General features: G+C 42.5%; 1 protein-coding gene across 1 annotated transcript in view; it reads right to left on the bottom strand.

Moving 5' to 3' along the window:
• LOC109902492 (CUGBP Elav-like family member 5) overlaps positions 1–23,420 on the bottom strand; it is a gene marked incomplete in the record, with an annotated part of 255,391 nt that overhangs the window by 27,262 nt on the left and 204,709 nt on the right. The window contains 2 exon segments of the mRNA XM_020498876.2: positions 21,066–21,145; positions 22,421–22,549. Coding sequence (XP_020354465.1) covers positions 21,066–21,145; positions 22,421–22,549 — 209 coding nt within the window.

Here is a 23,420-nt window from a genome sequence, read left to right as displayed (position 1 = left end):
ACCACACTGAACATGGACCAGAGAAAAGTGGTCACTGTGCTGTTTGGTATCATTGTGTGCACCACACTGAACATGGACCAGAGTAAAGTATTCACTGTGCTGTTTGGTATCATTGTGTGCACCACACTGAACATGGACCAGAGTAAAGTATTCACTGTGCTGTTTGGTATCATTGTGTGCACCACACTGAACATGGACCAGAGTAAAGTATTCACTGTGCTGTTTGGTATCATTGTGTGCACCACACTGAACATGGACCAGAGTAAAGTATTCACTGTGCTGTTTGGTATCATTGTGTGCACCACACTGAACATGGACCAGAGTAAAGTATTCACTGTGCTGTTTGGTATCATTGTGTGCACCACACTGAACATGGACCAGAGTAAAGTATTCACTGTGCTGTTTGGTATCATTGTGTGCACCACACTGAACATGGACCAGAGAAAAGTGGTCACTGTGCTGTTTGGTATCATTGTGTGCACCACACTGAACATGGACCAGAGAAAAGTGGTCACTGTGCTATTTGGTATCATTGTGTGCACCACACTGAACATGGACTGAACATGGACCAGAGAAAGCGAGAGATTTGTCTGAGGAGATCAGAAAGACAATAATACACAAGCATGGTAAAGGTAAAGGCTACAAGACCATCTCCAAGCAGCTTGATGTTCCTGTGACAACAGTTGCAAATATTATGAAGAAGTTTAAGGTCCATGGGATCTGTAGCCAACCTCCCTGGGCGTGGCCGCAAGAGGAAAATCAACCCCAGATTGAACAGAAGGATAGTGTGAACGGTAGAAAAAGAACGAAGGATAACTGCCAAAGAGATACAAGCTGAACTCCAAGGTGAAGGTACGTCAGTTTCTGATCGCACCATCCGTCGCTTTCTGAGCGAAAGTGGGCTCCATGGAAGAAGACCCAGGAGGACGCCACTTTTGAAAGAAAATCATAAAAAAAGACAGACTGGAGCTTGTTAAAATTCATATTGACAAGCCACAATGCTTCTGAGAGAATGTCCTTTGGATAGATGAGTCAAAACTGGAGCTTTTTGGCAAGTCACATAAGCTCTATGTTCACAGACGTAAATATGTAACTTTCAAAAAGAAGAACACCATACCTACTTTATACCTTTTATTTAACTAGGCAAGTCAGTTAAGAACAAATTCTTATTTTCACTGACAGCCTAGGAACAGTGGGTTAACTGCCTGTTCAGGTGCAGAACGACAGATTTGTACCTTGTCAGCTCGGGGGTTTGAACTTGCAACCTTCCGGTTACTAGTCCAACGCTCTAACCACTCAGCTGCCCTGCCACCCCAACAGTGAAACAGTGAAACATGGAGGAGGCTCGGTTATGTTTGGGGGCTGCTCTGCTGCGCCTGGCACAGGCTGCTTTGAATCTGTGCAGGGCACAATCTCAAGACTATCAAGGCATTCTGGAGCAAAACGTACTGCCCAGTGTCAGAAAGCTCTGTCTCAGTCGCAGGTCATGATAATGACCCAAAGCACACAGCTAAAAGCACCCAAGAATGGATAAGAACAAAACATTGGACTATTCTGAAGTGGTCTTCTATGAGTCCTGATCTGAATCCTATCGAACATCTGTGGAAAGAGCTGAAACTTGCAGTTTGGAGAAGGCACCCATCAAACCTGAGACAGCTGGAGCAGTTTGATCAGGAAGAGTAGGCCAAACTACCTGTTAACAGGTGCAGAAGTCTCATTGAGAGCTACAGAAAATGTTTGATTTCAGTGATTGCCTCTAAAGGTTGTGCAACAAAATATTTGCTTATGGTTCCCATCATTTTTGTCCATGCCATTTTCATTTGTTTAATGATCTACAGTATTATGTTGAATAAAAAATCAAAAGCAAAGTCTGATTTCTATTAAATATGGAATAAACAATCGTGGACGCCAATGACTTTTGTCAGTTTCAAGTTATTTCATAGAAAATTGTGCATGCTTAGTTTTTTGTGGAGGGGTACCAAAAAATTTGAGCACGTCAGTATATGTTTAGATAATGAACTTGAGTTAAATGATCAAGTCTGAAACAAGTCATGCATGATAATGTGATTGGATGGTTTAATTGTTCAGCATACACTGCTCATTTGACATTAGGCCTGTTGTTAACATCAATATTAGAAAGCTCCTCTCATCGAACATCAAGCTCACAGTTTTATAGCATTCCAGATACTACATGATTGGACATTTGTCTTATTGATGATATTGTGTCTGTGTGTTTGCGGTCTGCATACATAAGTAGGTATGTAGAGTCATATCAACCAGCTCTACTTCCTTCTGTAATGTCCTCTTTTCAGATACAACCATAAACCTTCCATCTATTTATAATGCCATGTCATTTAGGCCAAACAAGTATATTGTGCATTAATACATAGTTCACTCTTTTTCCAAGAAAGTTCTTGGGGTTTAACCTTGGTCCAGCCATTCAAGAAAGGTTCCAAAACAAGCGACATATGATTATTTGAGATGAAGGGGCTAAGATTGGCATGGGCACCAGTAAGCACTTATTGACCCTGGTGAAGGAGCTCTTCTAAGTCTCTCTCTCTCTCTCTCTCTCTCTCTCTCTCTCTCTCTCTCTCTCTCTCTCTCTCTCTCTCTCTCTCTCTCTCTCTCTCTCAAACCAGCAGGTGTGTCTGCCACACACCATTCATTAAGAATCTTCAAATGATTTAGCGCTACATTTGACCTTTCATTCGCTCAGCCTTGCCTCCCCCTGCCCCCCCCAAAACTGCCCAATCGATCCATATAAAAGGCCGAAATATTACTCTGATCTGACAGTGTAGAAAGGTTGTGCGTCATTTGAGATAAGAGGCTCCCTGAAATTGATGTGAGATTGTCAATAATAGCAGCGAGTGGCGGTGGGGGTTGGGTAGGGCTCGGGAGCCAGCTGGGAGGTGTTTGGGCTTGGGGGGGGGGGGGGGGGGGGGGGGTCGGGAGGTTGTGTGGTGAGCCACAGTGGGGATACTGTTCCCTAGGCTCCCAACTACACATTGGGGAGGTGAGGAAGTTTTTCATTTCTCTCTCTCTCCCCATCTCTCTCTAAATTCAGCCACTGAGGGGGTTGAAAATGTGTCAATCACATTTAATTTCCAGGCTTAACAATCTGGCTCGGGGCTTGGCTCTCTGCTTATGTAGGCGTGATTTGCAGGTTGCCAGAGATGCTAAAAGATAGTCAGTGGAGTGGAAGATCTTTTCTTCTTCTACCTCCTCTATGTTCCCTGTCTTTTCACTATCCCCTTATCCCATCTTCCCCTGACGGATGGCTGGCCATAAGTGCACGGCCTCACAAAGCTGCCTCTCCTCACCACCGGCACCACATTAGGCCCCTCCTCATTAAGTGCATTGTATGACTTAACAATGAAGTGCATGCGCTCCTAGGTAGTAGGGCGAGGGTAAAACGTCTGAAAGAGGGAACACACACTCATCCTCCCCCTCATCTCTTCTCCAGACCCACAGTCCATAATCTGGAGTGAGAGTCCATACAAGGTTACACAGCCCAGTCATTCTGGTAGAAGGGCCTTGTGTTGTGTCTGCCCAGCTTTTACTATCTGTTCCTTTAACATTATTATGGTGTATACCTTTAGGCGAGTCTGGGAGAAGGGATGCGGGACTGCAATACAGGAATGTGCAGCAGTGGTAAACAGTGAATATTCTACCCCACAGCACTAAAAAAGCTATTAAAGGACTAGCTGGTTTGATAATGAGACTCGTGGTGCGTTTCCTCTCCTGCTCAGGCTCCCAGGTTCTTGGGCAGGGTTGGAATTTATAATCTGAAGGTATTAAGTTGTCTGCGAGCAACGAAGAGAGGGCACGCTGCAGCCCGAGCTCCTTCCTGTTCTGTCAAGCAGTCTGGAGTGTGCTTGCATATGGAAGTGTGGTTAATTGTGGATTGAGCGTGTGAGTGCAATGCCAATGCAGCTCCTAGTCGGTCTCCTGTTCTGTTCTGTTCTCTCCTATTCTATCCAGATTGAGGTCTGTGTCTCTGCCCAGCTATTGGCTCTCCCAAATTGGTTGTATTGATCAGGGTGGATTCTGTGTGAACCCAGAGCTCCGGCAGTGTCTCGGCACCTTCAAATTGCTGCATGAACTGAAGACTTACAGTGGATTTACTAGCAGCCATCGTGCCACTGCACCCCACTCTCAGCCTCTAATATGAAAGGTGGAAAGGTTAAACATATCTGGATGACTCCCTAATAACCCCCTCTCTCTCCTCTCTGCGGAAATGACAGCCGCTCCAGGCACGAGCTCTTTATTTCTGTTTTAGTCATCATACAAGCCATTCACTTTATGTGCCAACATCACATTGTATTTTTCACATGCTTCATAAACAACAGGTGTCGACTAACAGTGAAATGCTTATTCACGGGCCCTTCCCAGCAGTGCAGAGTGAAAAATAGAAAAATTATAGAAAAAAAATAACACAAGGAATAAATACACAACAGGGAGTACCAGTACTGAGTCAATGTGCAGGGGTAAAAGTGACTGGGCAACAGGATAGATAATAAACAGTAACAGCAGTGTACGTGATGAGTCAAAAACGTTAGTGCAAAAAGGGTCAATGCAGATAGTGCGCGGGTAGGGGGGCTTGGGGGTAGAGGCTGTTCAGGGTCTTGTTGGTTCCAGACTTGGTGCATCGACTACCGCTTGCCTTGCGGTAGCAGAGAGAACAGGTCTATGATTTGCGTGGCTGTTGACACCATTATTTTCCATGTCCATTCCTATGTTTGTTCCCATGCCTACCCAATTTACTGTATTGCACATTTTCAAGATATCACGGTGTAGAATCTCTCTCTCCACAGTACAAAGCAGAGAGGTGGATGAACTATGAAGTAAATGTCTCATTCAATTTTAAGCTGCCAAGTGTCAGGCAGAATCCCCACCGACTCAGAGCCCCTAGAGTGGATTCAGGAGAGGGAGTAAAACTGTGGGAATAAAATGGGCAGCTGTTCTTACACAGGAATATAGGGAAAAGGGACTGGGATTCAAAGAGAAGGGAAGTTTGCTCCCTTTGCAGTCAGGGCCGGCTTGGTTCCTTTCCAAACCCGTGTGAATGGTCCAGATAAAGCTGCAAACGACGCTATATATTTGATATTGCCTTAACTCTACACATCTGTCTCAGCGCATTACCTCGCAATAAGGTAATAAGGTTGAATTATCCTGCGCCTGCCGTCATCTTACATAAGCCGCTGCGACTCAGAAAACCTGTAATAGAACAAAGTGTCACATGGCGAGTGCCTTAGCGGTGTCCCTGTCTCTTTGGTTTAGTCAAACGGGGGCTTAGTCACTAGAACAAAGGTTCCTAGTTCCTACTCCACTCGCTCCAACAGGAATACACAGCTGTGTGGCTATTTCCAGATAATTGTTTAGTGAGTTCAGTGTTAAACTTTCTATTGTGTAGTTTCATGTCTCCATTATCATTATGATACACTGATTCCCATTCATCTGCACTAAATAACCACCGAGAATGACTTAACACACACTGTATATTTAGTGCTTGGTTAGTAAAATAACAAATTAGTGTAATCCATTAGGCTCTGATTAGAATGTAAATTGCTTGGGAAGTGACACTATGGAAAAATGACATCTTATAAGCAATAGAACAATATGAAGAAACTATCAAGTTAAACATAATTACGGCACATTGTTTAATGATGAGAAACATGGATATATCATCCATGTGAAGTAGCCTCCTAACATTAAACTATGCATGAGACATTTCATTTTATTACTGTGACACCGGCTGTCGTTCTATAAAAATGATATTTATAGTGTGTGCAAAGCGAGATCACACTTCGATATGGGCTTTGACTCTCTCCTCTTAGCATATCTCTCTGTCAGACACAGTGCCTTCAGAAAGTATTCACACCCCTGGACTTTTTCCACATCCTGTTATGTTACATTTTAAAATGGATTACATTGAGATGTTGTGTCGCTGACCTACACACAATGCCCCATAAATGTCAAAGTGGAATTATGTTTGTGGAAATGTTTACAAATTCATTAAAAATGAAAAGCTGAAATGTCTTGAATAAATAAGTACTCAAGCCTTTTGTTATGGCAAAGCCTAAATAGGTTCGGGAGTAAAAATGTGCTTAACAAGTCACATAATGTGTAGCATGGACTCACTCTGGGTGCAATAATGGTGTAGAACATGGTTTTTAATTGACTACCACATCTCTGTACCTCACACATACAGTACCATTGAATTATCTGCAAGGTCCCTAAGTTGAGCAGTGAATTTCAAACACAGATTCAACCACAAAGGCCAGGGAGGTTTTCCTATGGTTTGCAAACAAGGGCACCTATTGGTAGATGGGTAAAAAAAGAAGCAGACATTGAATATCCATTTGAGCATGGTGAAGTTATTCATTTTACACTTTAGTTGGTGTCACTAAACCTAGTCACTACAAAGATATACAATGGGGCAAAAAAGTATTTAGTCAGCCACCAATTGTGCAAGTTCTCCCACTTAAAAAGATGAGAGAGGCCTGTAATTTTCATCATAGGTACACTTCAACTATGACAAACAAAATGAGAAAAAAAAATATCCAGGAAATCACATTGTAGGATTTTTTATGAATTTATTTGCAAATTATGGTGGAAAATAAGTATTTGGTCAATAATAATAATAATAATAATAATGACAGAGGTCAAACGTTTTCTGTAAGTCTTCACAAGGTTTTCACACACTGTTGCTGGTATTTTGGCCCATTCCTCCATGCAGATCTCCTCTAGAGCAGTGATGTTTTGGGGCTGTTGCTGGGCAACACGGACTTTCAACTCCCTCCAAAGATTTTCTGTGGGGTTGAGATCTGGAGACTGGCTAGGCCACTCCAGGACCTTGAAATGCTTCTTACGAAGCCAGTCCTTCATTGCCCGGGCGGTGTGTTTAGGATCATTGTCATGCTGAAAGACCCAGCCACGTTTCATCGTCAATGCCCTTGCTGATGGAAGGAGGTTTTCACTCAAAATCTCACGATACATGGCCCCATTCATTCTTTCCTTTACACGGATCAGTCGTCCTGGTCCCTTTGCAGAAAAACAGACCCAAAGCATGATGTTTCCACCCCCATGCTTCACAGTAGGTATGGTGTTCTTTGGATGCAACTCAGCATTCTTTGTCCTCCAAACACGACGGGTTGAATTGTTACCAAAAAGTTATATTTTGGTTTCATCTGACCATATGACATTCTCCCAATCTTCTTCTGGATCATCCAAATGCTCTCTAGCAAACTTCAGACGGGCCTGGACATGTACTGGCTTAAGCAAGAGGACATGTCTGGCACTGCAGGATTTGAGTCCCTGGCGGTGTAGTGTGTTACTGATGGTAGGCTTTGTTACTTTGGTCCCAGCTCTCTGCAGGTCATTCACTAGGTCCCCCTGTGTGGTTCTGGGATTTTTTCTCACCGTTCATGTGATCATTTTGACCCTACGGGGTGAGAACTTGCGTGGAGCCCCAGATCGAGGGAGATTATCAGTGATCTTGTAAGTCTTCCATTTCCTAATAATTGCTCTCACAGTTGATTTCTTCAAACCAAGCTGCTTACCTATCGCAGATTCAGTCTTCCCAGCCTGGTGCAGGTCTACAATTGTGTTTCTGGTGTCCTTTGACAGCTCTTTGGTCTTGGCCATAGTGGAGTTTGGAGTGTGACTGTTTGAGGTTGTGGACAGGTGTCTTTTATACTGATAACAAGTTCAAATAGGTGCCATTAATACAGGTAACGAGTGGGGGACAGAGGAGCCTCTTAAAGAAGAAGTTACAGGTCTGTGAGAGCCAGAAATCTTTCTTGTTTGTAGGTGACCAAATACGTATTTTCCACCATAATTTGCAAATAAATTCATTAAAAAAAAAGTGATTTTCTGGATTTTTTTTCTCATGTCTGTCATAGTTGAAGTGTACCTATGATGAAAATTACAGGCCTCTCTCATATTTTTAAGTGGGAGAACATGCACAATTGGTGGCTGACTAAATACTTTTTTGCCCCACTGTAGGTGTCCTTCCTAACTCAGTTGACGGAGAGGAAGGAAACAGAGTTTAATGGCTGTGATAGGAGATAACTGAGGACGGATAAACAACATTGTAGTTACTCCACAATACTAACCTAAATGACAGAGTGAAAAGAAGGAAACCTGTACAGTATAAAAATATTCCAAAACATTTATCCTGTTTGCAATAAGGCACTAAAATAATAGATGGGGGAAAAATGTGGCAAAGAAATGTCCTTTTTATCCTGAATACAAAGCGTTAAGTTTGTGGCAAATCCAACACAACACACCACTGAGTACCACTCTTCATATTTTAAAGAATGGTAGTGGCTGTATCATGTTATGCGTATGCTTGTCATCGTAAAGGACTAGGGAGCTTTTTAGGATAATAATAAACTAAATAGAGCTAAGCACAGGCAAAATCCTAGAGGAAAACCTGGATCAGTCTGCTTTCCAACAGACAATAACCTAAAATACAAGGCCAAATATACACTGAAGTTGGTTACCAAGACGACATTGAATGTTCCTGAGTGGCCTAGTTGCAGTTATGATTTAAATCGGCATGAGAATGTATGGCAAGACTTAAAAATGGCTGTCTAGCAATGATCAGCAACCAACTTGGCTTCACGAATTTGGGGAAAATATTGTACAATACAGGTGTGCAAAGCTCTTAGAGACTTACCTAGAAAGAGACAGTTGTAACTGCTTCCAAAGGTGATTCTAACATGTGTTGACATTACAGAGTATTTTGTGTAGATTGTTGACAATAAATGAAAATTAAATCCATTTTAATCCCACTTTGTAACACAACAAAGTCAAGGGGTATGAATCCTTTCTGAAGGCACTGTAGCTAGAATGTTTCCATCACAGTCTAAAGTGGAACCAATCCCTTCCTAAGCTCAGGTGGAGATGAACCTGGCCCCCCGACACTCTCCGGCACTCTTGACCCTCCTATTCTGTCCCGGGACTTCCCTTAGACACAGCCTTCCTGAATCCCAGCAATTTCTTTTCCAGCTCCAACGTTTACATTTTTAATTGTGTTGCGTCCTCAGCCATGTGAGGTCTACCGAGGCCCAGGCAGGAGGCGTGAGTGCTTGGAATGGAATGGAGAGCCTGTCAGGGTCTCACATCTGACCTGACCTGAAGATTAAACTTATTTGGTTCTATACTCCAGTATTTTGAATTTGAGATCAAATGTTTAGTACAGAATTTCACCTTTTACTGGAGGACATTTTATACATATCTGTTTTACCGTTTAGAAATGAAAGCACTTCATGTATCTTGTCCGTCATTTGAAGGTGTTATAAGTATTTGTTTAAACTCACTTATATAGTGTATTACATTTAGTCAAAAGTTTAGTATTTGGTCCCATATTCCTAGCACGCAATGACTAGATCAAGCTTGTGACTCTATAAACTTGATGGATGTATTTGTTTGTGATTTATTAAATTTATTTAATCAGGCTATTCAGTTAAGAACAAATCCTTATTTACAATGATGGCCTACCCCGGCCAAAACCCAACCATGCTGGGCCAATTATGCACCGCCCTATGGGACTCCCAATCACAGCCGGTTCTGATACCGGAATCGAACCAGAGTCTGTAGTGACGCCTCTAGCACTGAGATGCAGTGCCTTAGACCACTGCGCCACAGCGAATGTTAAATAATGTATAATATTATTTTGGAGTCACTTCTCATGAGTGAGAAAGTTACAGAGGCATAAATATCATACCCCCAAAACATGCTAACATCCCGTTATTCGTAATGGTAGGAGATGTGTTTTTGCTTTCATGTGCAGACTTAAAATTAAATGACTTGTCAATCATTTAAGAAGCACTGTTTGGTAGAGTTATTTGATGTGCCATCCAGTTAATTATTTGAACTTTTACAGTTCAGATAATCTAAAGTAACATGGTTTGGTTTAGCTAATGAGGAGCAATGCTACATTTTTCGGCCAATCGCGTGAACTCTGGGTTTGTTGTGGCAAGGCAGTTTTATGGGCACTTAAACTGGTGTTGCCGCTCGAGATGTGAAGGCAAGAGAGAAGGATGCTATTTGTTGAGTTTAAACGTTTACATCTGAAGAAATTATGAATTGCATTTAGCAAAGAGACTGTTGATTAATTTGATGTACCTGTTCTAGAGAAAGTCTAGTTAAACATCTATATCAAATTGACCTGAATTCACCTGCTGTGGAGAGTGTAGCCATCGTTGCTTCAATGGGAGCTAGCCTAGATTTCGTTGGATTGGGAGCTGCTTTCTTCCAAGACGAGTTGGGACTTCTTCCAATGACACAGGACATCGTTTCAATCGCATGCAGGGCGTTTTCCGCCATGGATTACAAATAGGCATCGGCCCTGGAATGATTGTTTCAGGAGTTTGCTTCAGGTAAGTAACATTGTGTTTCCATTCATTTGACTGGATCATTCATCATACCTTCAGCGCCAATTTAGCTTGCTAAAATGAACAGTGTTCAATGATTGAGTTGTATAAGAGTGCACTCGTAATGCTAAAGTTATAGTGGGTCAAAGATTAACCCCCCAAGACATACTAACTCCCCTGTTATTGGTAATGGTGAGAGGTTAGCATGTTTTGGGGATATGATCTTTGACCCTCTGTAACTTTCTCTCTCGTCATTATTCATGATTAATTCAGGATTATCTGCAATCATGGTAGCATCCAGATTAATGTAGAAGTATTTACAATAAATGTAACTCCAAAATTACACAATACATTATCTACCATTAATTTCTGTTGGTCACAAAACGACCCGAAACAAAACCAGTAAGAACTGCAAATGCATCCGACAAGTTTGTAGTCACAAGCTTGATGTGGACATTGTGTGCTAGGAATATGGGACCAAATATTACATTCTTGAATTTGTGCAGATAGCCTAGTGGTTAGAGCGTTGGGCCAGTTACTGAAAGGTTGGTGGATAAAATCCCTGAGCTGACAATGTAAAAATCTGTTGTTCTGCCCCTGAACAAGGCAGTTAACCCACTGTTCCCCAGTAGGCTGTCATTGTAAATAAGATTTAGTTCTTAACTGCCTTGCCTAGTTCAATAAAGGTTAAGAAAAATCCTTAGGGATGTCAATTTTGACCCCCTACCTTTTTTGTTTAACAAGTAATACTTTTTTCCTCAATCTCTTTCTCTGAGCAATTGTATTAGTATAAAATAGTATTTGAATTATTTAATATGTGTAGTCATTATTGCTCATCTTTATCAAGGGTGGCAATCATTTCGGAACACACTATCTTTTAGTAATATCCCTAGCCTCTCGTTTTTCCCCTAGCGAGTCAATATCTTAGAAGTTAAAATACTGAGATGTCCTTTTCACCATTATTTTAAAGCTTACTTATCTGAATCTTTTGGTGAGAGGGTTACACTTATGACACCCACAAATGGGGGGACTAGATGCATAAAGTGCATTAATTTCTAAACGGTAAAACCGATATGTACGAAAATACCCTCAAATAAAAGGTGACATTCTGTACTGTTGCCTCATATATATATATATATATATATATATTTTTTTTTTCAACGCCGATACTGATTATTGGAGGACCAAAAAAAGCAGATAACGATTAATCGGCCAATTTTTACACAATGTAACTCCAAGTCAATCACACTTCTGTGAAATCAAACTGTCCACTTAGGAAGCAACACTGATTGACAATACATTTCACATGCTGTTGTGCAAATGGAATAGACAACAGGTGGAAATTATAGGCATTTAGCAAGACACCCCCAATAAAGGAGTGGTTCTGCAGGTGGGGACTACAGACCACTTCTCAGTTCCTATGCTTCCTGGCTGATGTTTTGGTCACTTTTGAATGCTGGCGGTGCTTTCACTCTAGTGGCAGCATGAGACGGAGTCTACAACCCACACAAGTGGCTCAGGTAGTGCAGCTCATCCAGGATGGCACATCAATGCGATCTGTGGCAAGAAGGTTTGCTGTGTCTGTCAGCGTATTGTCCAGAGCATGGAGGCGCTACCAGGAGACAGGCCAGTACATCAGGAGACGTGGAGGAGGCCGTAGGAGGGCAACAACCCAGCAGCAGGACCGCTACCTCCGCCTTTGTGCAAGGAGGAGCAGGAGGAGCACTGCCAGAGCCCTGTAAAATGACCTCCAGCAGGCCACAAATGTGCATGTGTCTGCTCAAACGGTCAGAAACAGACTCCATGCGGGTGGTATGAGGGCCCGACGTTTGGGCCCACACGTTTGGCATTTGCCAGAGAACACCAAGATTGGCAAATTCGCCACTGGCGCCCTGTGCTCTTCCCAGATGAAAGCAGGTTCACACTGAGCACATGTGACAGAGTCTGGAGACACTGTGGAGAACGTTCTGCTGCCTGCAACATCCTCCAGCATGACCGGTTTGGCGGTGGGTCAGTCATGGTGTGGGGTGGCATTTCTTTGGGGGGCCGCGCAGCCCTCCATGTGCTCGCTAGAGGTAGCCTGACTGCCATTATGTACCGAGATGAGATCCTCAGACCCCTTGTGAGACCATATGCTGGTGCGGTTGGCCCTGGTTTCCTCCTAATGCAAGACAATGCTGGACCTCATGAGCCTGGAGTGTGTCAGCAGTTCCTGCAAGAGGAAGGCATTGATGCTATGGACTGGCCCGCCCGTTCCCCAGACCTGAATCCAATTGAGCACATCTGGGACATCATGTCTCGCTACATCCACCAACGCCACGTTGCACCACAGACTGTCCAGGAGTTGGCGGATGCTTTAGTCCAGGTCTGGGAGGAGATCCCTCAGGAGACCATCCGCCACCTCATCAGGAGCCTGCCCAGGCATTGTAGGGAGGTCATACAGGCACGTGGAGGCCACACACACTACTGAGCCTCATTTTGACTTGTTTTAAGGACATTACATCAAAGTTGGATCAGCTTGTAGTGTGGTTTTCCACTTTAATTTTGAGTGTGACTCCAAATCCAGACCTCCATGGGTTGATAAATTTGATTTCCATTGATAATTTTTGTGTGATTTTGTTGTCAGCACATTCAACTATGTAAAGAAAACAGTATTTAATAAGAATATTTCATTCATTCAGATCTAGGATGTGATATTTTAGTGTTCCCTTTATTTTTTTGAGCAGTGTATATATTTGTAATAATGACAATTACAACAATACTGAATGAACAATGAACACTTTTATTTTAACTTAACATAATACATAAATAAAATCTATTTAGTCTCAAATAAATAATGAAACATGTTCAATTTGGTTTAAATAATGCAAAAACACAGTGTTGGAGAAGAAAGTAAAAGTGCAATATGTGCCATGTAAAAAAGCTAACATTTAAATTCCTTGCTCAGAACATGAGAACATATGAAAGCTGGTGGTTCAATATTTCCAGTTATTCAATATTCCCAGTTAAGAAGTTTTAGGTTGTAGTTATTGTAGGAAATATGACGCGTCGACTATTTCTCTCTCCATCATTTGTATTTCATATACCTTTGACTATTGGATGTTCTTATAGGCACTTTAGTATAGCCAGCCTAATCTCAGGAGTTGATAGGCTTGAAGTCATAAACAGCGCTGTGCTTCAAGCATTGCGAAGAGCTGCTGGTAAACGCTGGAAAGTGCTGTTTGAATGAATGCTTACGAGCCTGCTGCTGCCTACCACCACTCAGTCAGACTGCTCTATCAAATATCAAATCATAGACTTAATTATAGCATAATAAACACAGAAGGACGAACCTTTGGTCATTAATATGGTCAAATCCGGAAACTATCATTTTGAAAACAAAAAATGTATTCTTTCAGTGAAATACTCTATATTCTATTGAACGGGTGGCAACCCCAAGTCTAAATATTGCTGTTATATTGAAGGTTGTGCACGGTTACGTCATAATTATGTAAAATTCTGGCAAATGAATTAGGTCTTTGTTAGGTAAAAATTGTCTTCACACAGTCCGCAACGACCCAGGTGGCCCAAACTGTTGCATATACCCTTACTCTGCTTGCACTGAACGCAAGAGTAGTGACACAATTTCCCTAGTTAATATTGCCTGCTAACATGAATTTCTTTTAACTAAATATGCAGGTTTAAAAAAAATATACTTCTGTGTATTGATTTTAATCAAGGCATTGATGTTTATGGTTAGGTACATTTGTGCAACGATTGTGCTGTTTTCATGAATGCGCTTTTGTTAAATCATCACCCAGTTGGCAAAGTTGAAGTAGGCTGTGATTCGACGATAAATAAACAGGCACCGCATTGATGATATGCAACGCAGGACAAGCTAGTTAACCGAGTAATATCATCAACCACGCACGTGTAGTTAACTAGTGATTATGTGAAGATTGATTGTCTTTTTATAAGATAAGTTTAATGCTAGCTAGCAACTTACCTTGGCTCCTTGCAGCCACAAGGTCCTTTTGACGCTGCACTCGCGTAACTGGTGGTCATCCTGCCACGCAGTTTCCTTGTGGATTGCAATGTAATCAGCCATAATCGGCATCCAAAAAAGCCGATTACCGATTGTTATGAAAACTTGAAATTGGCCCTAATCCGATTAATTGGTCGACCTCGAATATATATAACATTTGATCTCAAATCTCAAACTCGGTCTCAACCTTTAAGTCTTTACTGAAGACTCATCTCTTCAGTGGGTCATATGATTGAGAGTAGTCTGGCCCAGGAGTGGGAAGGTGAACGGAAAGGCTCTGGAGCGACGAACTGCCCTTACTGTCTCTGCCTGGCCCGTTCCCATCTTTCCACTGGGATTCTCTGCCTCTAACCCTATTACAGGGGCTGAGTCACTGGCTTACTGGGGCTCTCTCATGCCGTCCCTGGAAGGGGTGCGTTACCTGAGTGGGTTGATTCACTGATGTGGTCATCCTGTCTGGGTTGGCGCCCCCCCTTGTGTTGTGCCATTGCGGAGATCTTTGTGGGCTATACTCGGCCCTGTCTCAGGATGGTAAGTTGGTGGTTGAAGATATCCCTCTAGTGGTGTGGGGGCTGTGCTTTGGCAAAGTGGGTGGGGTTATATCCTTCCTGTTTGGCCCTGTCCGGGGGTGTCCTCGGATGGGTCCACAGTGTCTCCTGACCCCTCCTGTCTCAGCCTCCAGTATTTATGCTGCAGTAGTTTATGTGTCGGGGGGCTGGGGTCAGTTTGTTATATCTGGAGTACTTCTCCTGTCCTATTCGGTGTCCTGTGTGAATCTAAGTGTGCGTTCTCTAATTCTCTCCTTCTCTCTCTCGGAGGACCTGAGCCCTAGGACCATGCCCCAGGATTACCTGACACGATGACTCCTTGCTGTCCCCAGTCCACCTGGCCGTGCTGCTCCAGTTTCAACTGTTCTGCCTTCTTATTATTCAAACATGCTGGTCATTTATGAACATTTGAACATCTTGGTCATGTTCTGTTATAATCTCCACCCGGCACAGCCAGAAGAGGACTGGCCACCCCACATATGCTCTCTCTAATTCTCTCTTTTTTTCTCTCTCTCGGAGGACCTGAGCCCTAGGACCATGCCCCAGGACTACCTGACATGATGACTCCTTGCTGTCCCCAGTCCATCTGACCGTGCTGCTGCTCCAGTTTCAACTGTTCTGCCTTATTATTATACGACCATGCTGGTCATTTATGACCATTTGAACATCTTGGCCATGTTCTGTTATAATCTCCACCCGGCACAGCCAGAAGAGGACTGGCCACCCCACATAGCCTGGTTCCTCTCTAGGTTTCTTCCTAGGTTTTGGCCTTTCTAGGGAGTTTTTCCTAGCCACCGTGCTTCTACACCTGCATTGCTTGCTGTTTGGGGTTTTAGGCTGGGTTTCTGTACAGCACTTTGAGATATCAGCTGATGTACGAAGGGCTATATAAATACATTTGATTTGATTTGATTTTGATTTGAAATCCAAAATGTTAAACTATAGAGCCAAATATAAGTTTTAGCTTCACTAGTTGGATTCCAGCCAATTTGCGACAGATTTTCATGCGGATAAAAAAAATAAATGTAAAAGATCCCATCAAACGGATGTATTACTGATAACAGGCTGTGCACGATGATGTAGTGCACATAAAAATAACTTTTGCGGTTAAAATCCCATGTTCCCGAATGAAAAATACAAGTTAAATAGGTTTCCATTTTCAACTCTACTAATGGTTTTATCACACAAACATTTGCGTTATATAGCAAAATGTGTCCACTCTGGTCTTGGCACGTGCTCTCTAGTCAACAGCTCTCAGATACTTTGTGGGTAGGCTACCTACATGATGAGATTATTATGGACAAAAGAGCCAGATTACATTTATTTGTTAAACGGCAGCCAAGCGTCAATCACCATGTCACCAGAATAGGACTCTCTGTTTATTGGAAAGGAGCATCAAGCTCATCACCGTGTACTTTCACCACCCTGTGATGTTCATCATCATTTATTTCATCTGTAGCCTAATAAACTGCATGGTTTCCCGAGTCGTAGTGGGAGGTCCACCTAACATATCATTGCGTGACTCCAAGTTTACTTCGATATGATGGTTATTATATCAATATTTGCACATAAAGACATTTCCACTGCCATTTCTCGCATAATTAATTTTCCCGATACAAAAAGATCCCACCATGTCTAACGAACAAATTGTCTGTCGGCATTTATACAATTGTAATGGGATTTCCTGTTTCCATCAACCCATGAGTCAGGTAATTCATCCGCATTAAATAGTTGGAAGGAAACAATTCTCTCTCGCATTCATATGCTCAAACAGAAACAACACATACACACGCTCATTATCATGCACAAACACATACAGAAGAGACCACATACAATCACACAATCTTCACCTCAAATCCACACACATTTTATCACTCAGATCCCTCCCACACACATACAGTATACATAGACACACATTCACAACACCCCAACATCCTCCGAGCTGGAAAATAAGATCAGTCAGTGAGCCTTTGACCCTTGCTCATGGCTGTATGAGCATGTGATTGAGAGGAGAGTGTGTGTGTGTGTGTGTGTGTGTGTGTGTGTGTGTGTGTGTGAGAGAGACTTGGGGGATCTGACGTTGATCTATTAAGAAGCTGTTAGTTATAGTGTTTATATTCAGTGCACTCCAAAACCTCAGCTAGGCTCTCGGCTGGAAATGATCCATAGCCATCTCTTTTCCTAGACTGATCACTTGGAATAGCTTGTAAATGCTGCACACTCAATTGTTTAAACAGTTACTCGTAGACCCTACATGTGGAGAATTTTCTAAAAGAACGAATAGGGTCATTCATGACATGGAACAGTAGACGATTAGGGCCTGTAAGAAACTGTATAGATGCACTGTTAGTCCTTTAGCAGTGCTGTTCCATTTTCAGTGCGGTGCTGTAGATGCAGATCATGGGTAATTCAGACCTGTCCTCTGAGTATCCCAGGCCCAGCTCAAGGCCTAATGGTGCTCTGTCTTTCTGTCTGTCAGTCTAATCCTGGCGAGACGGAGCGTCCGGGGCCGACCCACGCCCATCCAAACCCCCGACACAGGAGATGAGATGCTGATAAGATTTCTATAATCAATTTAGCCGACCAGGAGGGGATCAATCCTGTCCATTTGCCTCCTCACTCACTTTTCCATCTCTCCTTCATTTCTGTCTCTTCCCTTCCGCTCTTCTTCCCATCTCCCAACCGCCTCTCCCCCTCCTTATACACAAATGAATAATTCAGCAGCCGATGTGGTGAAAGGTGAAGTAAACAAGTCTATTGCCTAATATCCCGGGAGGCTGGGAAAGAGAGAAGAGTGAGGGGAGAGTGGGGGAAACGCTGTGGCTGTCCAATACCACAGGCTGGACCTTGTGTGCTCTCTGCTCTATCTCTAGCCTATCCGCGTGTCCCAGAGTCATTTGCACTTATATTGACCTCAAGGTTGCACCAAAACTAATGACACAGTCAGCTAGTCCGACGCTCTCTTCATCCACTCGCTGTGCGACCATAAATAATAACATAAAATGGTGTAACGCCACAGTGGTGAGAGAGTTCAGGGTCCTGCTCCACACTGGAAGTTTCTCCAACAAAGAGAGAGTTAAGGCAGAGGGTATTTCAAACCACGGAATAATATGTAGCGTGCAGAATAACTTTATAATGCAGGTTAAGTGTGCACAGTAAGTGCGTTTTTGTTTTTATACAAAAAGGGTTTAGAGGGGCTTCCCTAAACATGAGCCACATACAAATAGGCACACCTAGCAGTAATACAGTAGTGACTACTATGATTACGGTGTTTGTTCAAGGGTCAAATGCAAAAATGTCTAAATGTTTTGAACAATTGTTCAACCCATTATCATTCAATGAGAAGAAAATCATTGTTGAAAAGTAGGCAGGGCAAACCCGTTTTGGTGATTTCTGGTGTATCCACAATAAATAAATCACTGCACGTTTTGACTCATTCAGCAGTTTTTACCTTATTAAGTACAGTATCTTTGGTAATTATTGTTGAAAGCTACATTTATATTCCTAAAACCTAAAAAATAAATAATGCTGTTGCTGCTTCCTGTTGACAAGACATATTGATAAATGGCCCAATATCAAAACAAAGTTTTAAAGTGTCCAAATCAATAACCAATATGCAGAAACAGTTTGTGATATATTGAAAACCTAAAAATAAAATGTACTATCTACACATACATGTGCAACAATGGTCATCATGCTACTTTAAACGAGCACCTTGTAAATGGCACATACACACACAAAAAAAACTGTTTGGTCAAGTGGCAATAAATCATTCATTGATTAAGGGGGGGTGATATGTGCTTATGAAACTAAAAAGCGGGTACATTTTCACATCACTGGTTAGAAAACCACCTGCAGAACACAGTCAGCTACATTTTGGAATGTTGATTGCCATTGATACGGGGTCACCAAAACAGAAAGAGAAACATAACGTTGTTTTGTCCATCACTCCTATCGATTATCACGTTAAAATCAAATACCTAAAACAAAACACACGGAATAGAGGACAATTTGTAGAAGATCAATCAATAGAGCAGGGGCCAAACGTCTGGGGGCGTAGTGCTGTTTAAAATAACACAAATTCATGAAAAAAACATCTTATATTCAATTACCTCCACTTTTGTTTCAAATCTGCCACCAGTTTGATGCCAAAACATTGACAACAAAATTCATAGACATAGTAAAATAAATATCATGATATTAAATGCTGAAACCTTCATATTAAACACCAATGGTATTCACTAAGATGGTTTAAATTTAGGACAATGTTTTACAGCTTTGTTCTTCTATTTTTTAAATTTTAAAATCATCTTATTTAATTCTTTCATATTTTATATGTGATAAGGCCAGAGGGCCAGAGATAATGACAGACACCTGTGATAATCTGAAGTATCCAAAAGGGTCAGTAGATGTCTTAAATCTGGTGGTTTACTGGTCAATTTATAAAGTTGCAACCCTAGATATGGCTCAACAATTCAATATCTTACTTTAGAATGATAGTAAATTAAACACATATTTAAACTGAGAGTACAAAACATTAGGAACACCTTCCTATTATTGAGTTGCACCCATTTTGCCTTCGGAACAGCCTCAATTCGCCGGGGCATGGACCCTACAATGTGTCAACCGTTCCACATGCTGGCCCACGTCGACTCCAGTGTTTCCGCAGTTGTCAAGTTGGCTTGTAGTGGATCTCTACTCTGACTAGCTTGTTCCATCTCATCCCACAGATGCTCAGTTGGATTGAGATCTGGTGACTGGGAAGGCTACTGCAGTAAGCTGAATTCACTGTCATGTTCATGGAACCATTCCTGACAATGCTAGCCTTGCATTATCTTGCAGAAAAAAATCTATTCGCAGATGGATACACTGCTGCCATGAAGGGATGCACCTGATTGGCAATGCTGTTCAGATATCCTGTGGCATTCAAACGTAGCTCCACATTTAGCAAAGGGCCCAATGTGTGCCATGAAAACACACCTAACACCACCACCAGCCTGCGATGTTGACACACGGCATGATGGATGCATGTACTCTTGGGTTTTCTCCATACCCTAGTCCTCCCATCAGTGTGAAAATGGCAGGAAACGGGATTCATCAGACCAGGCAATGTTTTTCCAATTCTCCAGTGTCCAGTGTTTTCATTCTTTAGCCCACTGCAACTGCAAGTTTCTTGTTTCTTGCTGAAAGAAGTAGACCTCTGTAAGGCCGTCACCATACCCCATTCGTGTCAAGGTACGACGACTTGTACATTCTTTTGTGGGTCTTTGGGCACCAATGTTGTACTGGACTGTCAGTTGACTAACTATAGCCTGTCGGTTGCTCCGCACAAATCAGGGCAGCCTCCTTTGTCCTCTTCCATCAATGACCTGTTTTCAGCCATTGGCTGGATGTCCTTTGGTGGACCATTCTTGATACACACGGGAAACTGCTGAGCGTGAAAAACCCAGCAGCACTGCAGTTCTTGATACACTCAAACAGGTGCGCCTGGCAGCCACTACCATACCCTGTTCAAAGGCACAAATCTTTTGTCTTGCCCATTCACCCTCTGAATGGCACACATACACAATCCATGTCTCAATTGTCTCATGGCTTAAAAATCCTTCTTTAACCTGTCTCCTTCCCTTCATCTACACTAATTGGAGTGGATTTAACAGGTGACATCAATAAGGGATCATAGTTTTCACCTGAATTCACCTGGTTAGTCTGTCATGGAAAATGTTAGGTACACTCAGTGTATATTTCTCACTAGTTTAACCATTTAGAGATAAAAAAAAAATGCTCCCAAGCCCAATTTAACCAGTTGCTCTAGACTAGAGCGACCATAGGATCTGAGCAGCAGGCTGAATGTTTGACGTCCCTACAAAAAGTACCAATCCCTTTCATTCTAAAGAAAGAAGGTTTGTGGTTGTACCCGTTTGCTCGTGAAAGCTGTCATATTCATGAGGACGGTTGCAGATTGTCGGTCAATAAAAACTGTAGGTTGAAAGAGTCTTTGCCGCCCTGCAAGGCCTTGATCAGTAGAATCGAAAGTAAAGTTGCTGTTGTCGTTTGTACGTGTTGTGCATGTTGCATATTGTTGTGTGGAACAAAGGCAGGAAGTGTACTCACTGGCATGGTCTGGCTGCCATGAAGGGCACTGATTGCAGACTGGGCCTCAGCATGTGTGGAGAACTTTACAAAGGCACAGCCTGAAAAAAAAGCGCACACACACACACACACACACACACACGCACGCACACGCACAAACAGGGATGGAGAAAGAGGCAGGGTGCCTTTATTAAACACTGTGAGGAGAAGCACGCCAAAACATTTCAGGGAGGCACAGCAGGCTGCTCCTCCCCAGGCTGCTCAAGCTGCAGGCTCTTGTACAGATTGCACTGATGAAGCAGAAAAGCATGCTATTTAGCGCCACATGCCGGTCTGTGCATATTAAATACAGACCCAGTGAAATGTAGATTGTTTTAAGTCATTACGCATTAGTCTACAGTTCCTCGAAAGAAGCCAAACATGTTTGAGGGACTAATGCTGGTTTGATCAGGACCTGCAGCTAGAGAAGGTATAACTAGAGAAGGTATAGCTAGAGAAGGTATAACTAGAGAAGGTATAGCTAGAGAAGGTATAACTAGAGAAGTACTGGATCTTCAAGTGTGGCCTGAGCAAAAGCTCAACGCCTATCGACCTCTGGCCAATATACACAAAATAGACCTGACAATATATGAATGAATATGTACATTATAAGGGTTATTTGACAGACCAGTATCCATAAACATCTGGAAATTCAATCGTATTTGTAAAGAAGTGAATTATCTGACTTATGACTCCGGACGTTATGAGTTATTCAGCTGCAGGCCAATGTGGGCCTAGATTCACATAGCCCAAACAGAGTATAGCGGAGACAAAATGAAACGTCCCCTAGCTGCCCCAATGTCCTGTCTTCTTGTAAAGAACACCACAATTGTTTTGACAGCCCCCATTCCCTCTTTACTTCTGCATGACTGTCAAGTCAGAATGAAAGGGCCTCTACTTCGGAGATAATTCCACAACAGTTTTCATAAACACTAGCCTCGGACTATGTTTATAGAGACATGAAGAACCAGGGCTCCCACTGCTGTTTACTGCATGTCAGAAGGTATTGGTGTCTGGGTGGGCAGACCATGGGTGGGCAGACCATGGGTGGGCAGACCATGGGGCCTAGAGTACAGTGCATCAGTTAGGGCTAATGATTGTACATCTATGGGAATGTTTCACTTGCAGGCCTACCATAACCTGAATGAATAATACAAGCCATGATGACTCCTATAAAGAAACCCATTTACGTTGATTGTTTTTTCACTACTGAAAAACTAAAAGGAAACATGCCCGTTATGAATAGGTGATTTCTCAGCTGAAACACCTTAAGGGTCAAAGTCAGTGACCTAGAATCTTAGAAAATGTCAGAGGTACTATATATAATTGGTTCCTACCTTTGCTGTTTCCGTCGGGACCTCTTAGGACGGTGCACTCCTCGATGACTCCGTAGGGCTCAAAGAGGCGGTACACGTCCTCCTCAGTCTGTTGTTTGTTTAGCATCCCGACAAACAGCTTCCTGTCTTCTGGAACAAAGAGATAAGCAAATTAAGGGTTACATTAAATCTCTGACCTTTCAATGCGACCAGTCTAAATGAGCATTACAAGAAAAATGTCATTACCCTAGCTATCCCGATGTAGGGTCTGCTCACTGTGCTCAGTGGCAAATGAAGTTGGGGAAATGTATTTGTCTGCCCCATTTAGCTCTGTGAGTTGAGTCACAGTGTATTGTTCCTGTGCCAAGTCTGCTCATTTTAATTTTGACGATAATTGGGTTTGCTCACATATTTAGGCCCAGGGTAGGCCTGGGGTTCTGTCAGAGAACGGCCATGACCCTACCCTGGGGGAATGGAGGGAGGAAGCAGCAGGCTGATGAAACAGAGTTGGTCCTTCAGATACACCAGGAGCTCCAGCCAGTTCTTCTATAGGTCCTGCTTCTGCCTGCTATACTGCTGACTTACAATATTAGTGAATACAGGCTATTTGTTTCTCAATCTCCATATTTCTCTGCCTCAAATACTTAATTGCTGCTGATCCAGTGTATTGGCAAAGAAGTAATATTCCAGAGCTCTTTAATGAACAATGGCACGTCTCTCCAGCACGGAGAAGGCTGAGGAGAATGATGCTGGTTTTTCAATATGTATATTGTACTATTGAGTCCTGTTAACCCATAAGAGTCTAAGCCCTGTCTAAGCTATATGGCATTTTTTTTGAAAGGATAATTTAGTTACTTGATTTAACATTTTAAGACACCTTGAAGTATCCCCCAAAATAATTTTAAAGTATTAGATATTGCATTTTTTGGCCCTACTGCTATTAGCCCATACAAATGTGTTGATAAACAGATTAACTACATGAAACAACAGATGGTCAAAAGGAAGTTTGCTCTGAAGTGTC

This window comes from Oncorhynchus kisutch, linkage group LG13 (genome assembly GCF_002021735.2).
Source record: "Oncorhynchus kisutch isolate 150728-3 linkage group LG13, Okis_V2, whole genome shotgun sequence".
In the NCBI taxonomy this organism is placed as follows: domain Eukaryota; kingdom Metazoa; phylum Chordata; class Actinopteri; order Salmoniformes; family Salmonidae; genus Oncorhynchus; species Oncorhynchus kisutch.
The sequence above is the reverse complement of the archived record's forward strand: the minus strand, read 5'-3'. Positions and strand labels throughout refer to the sequence as shown.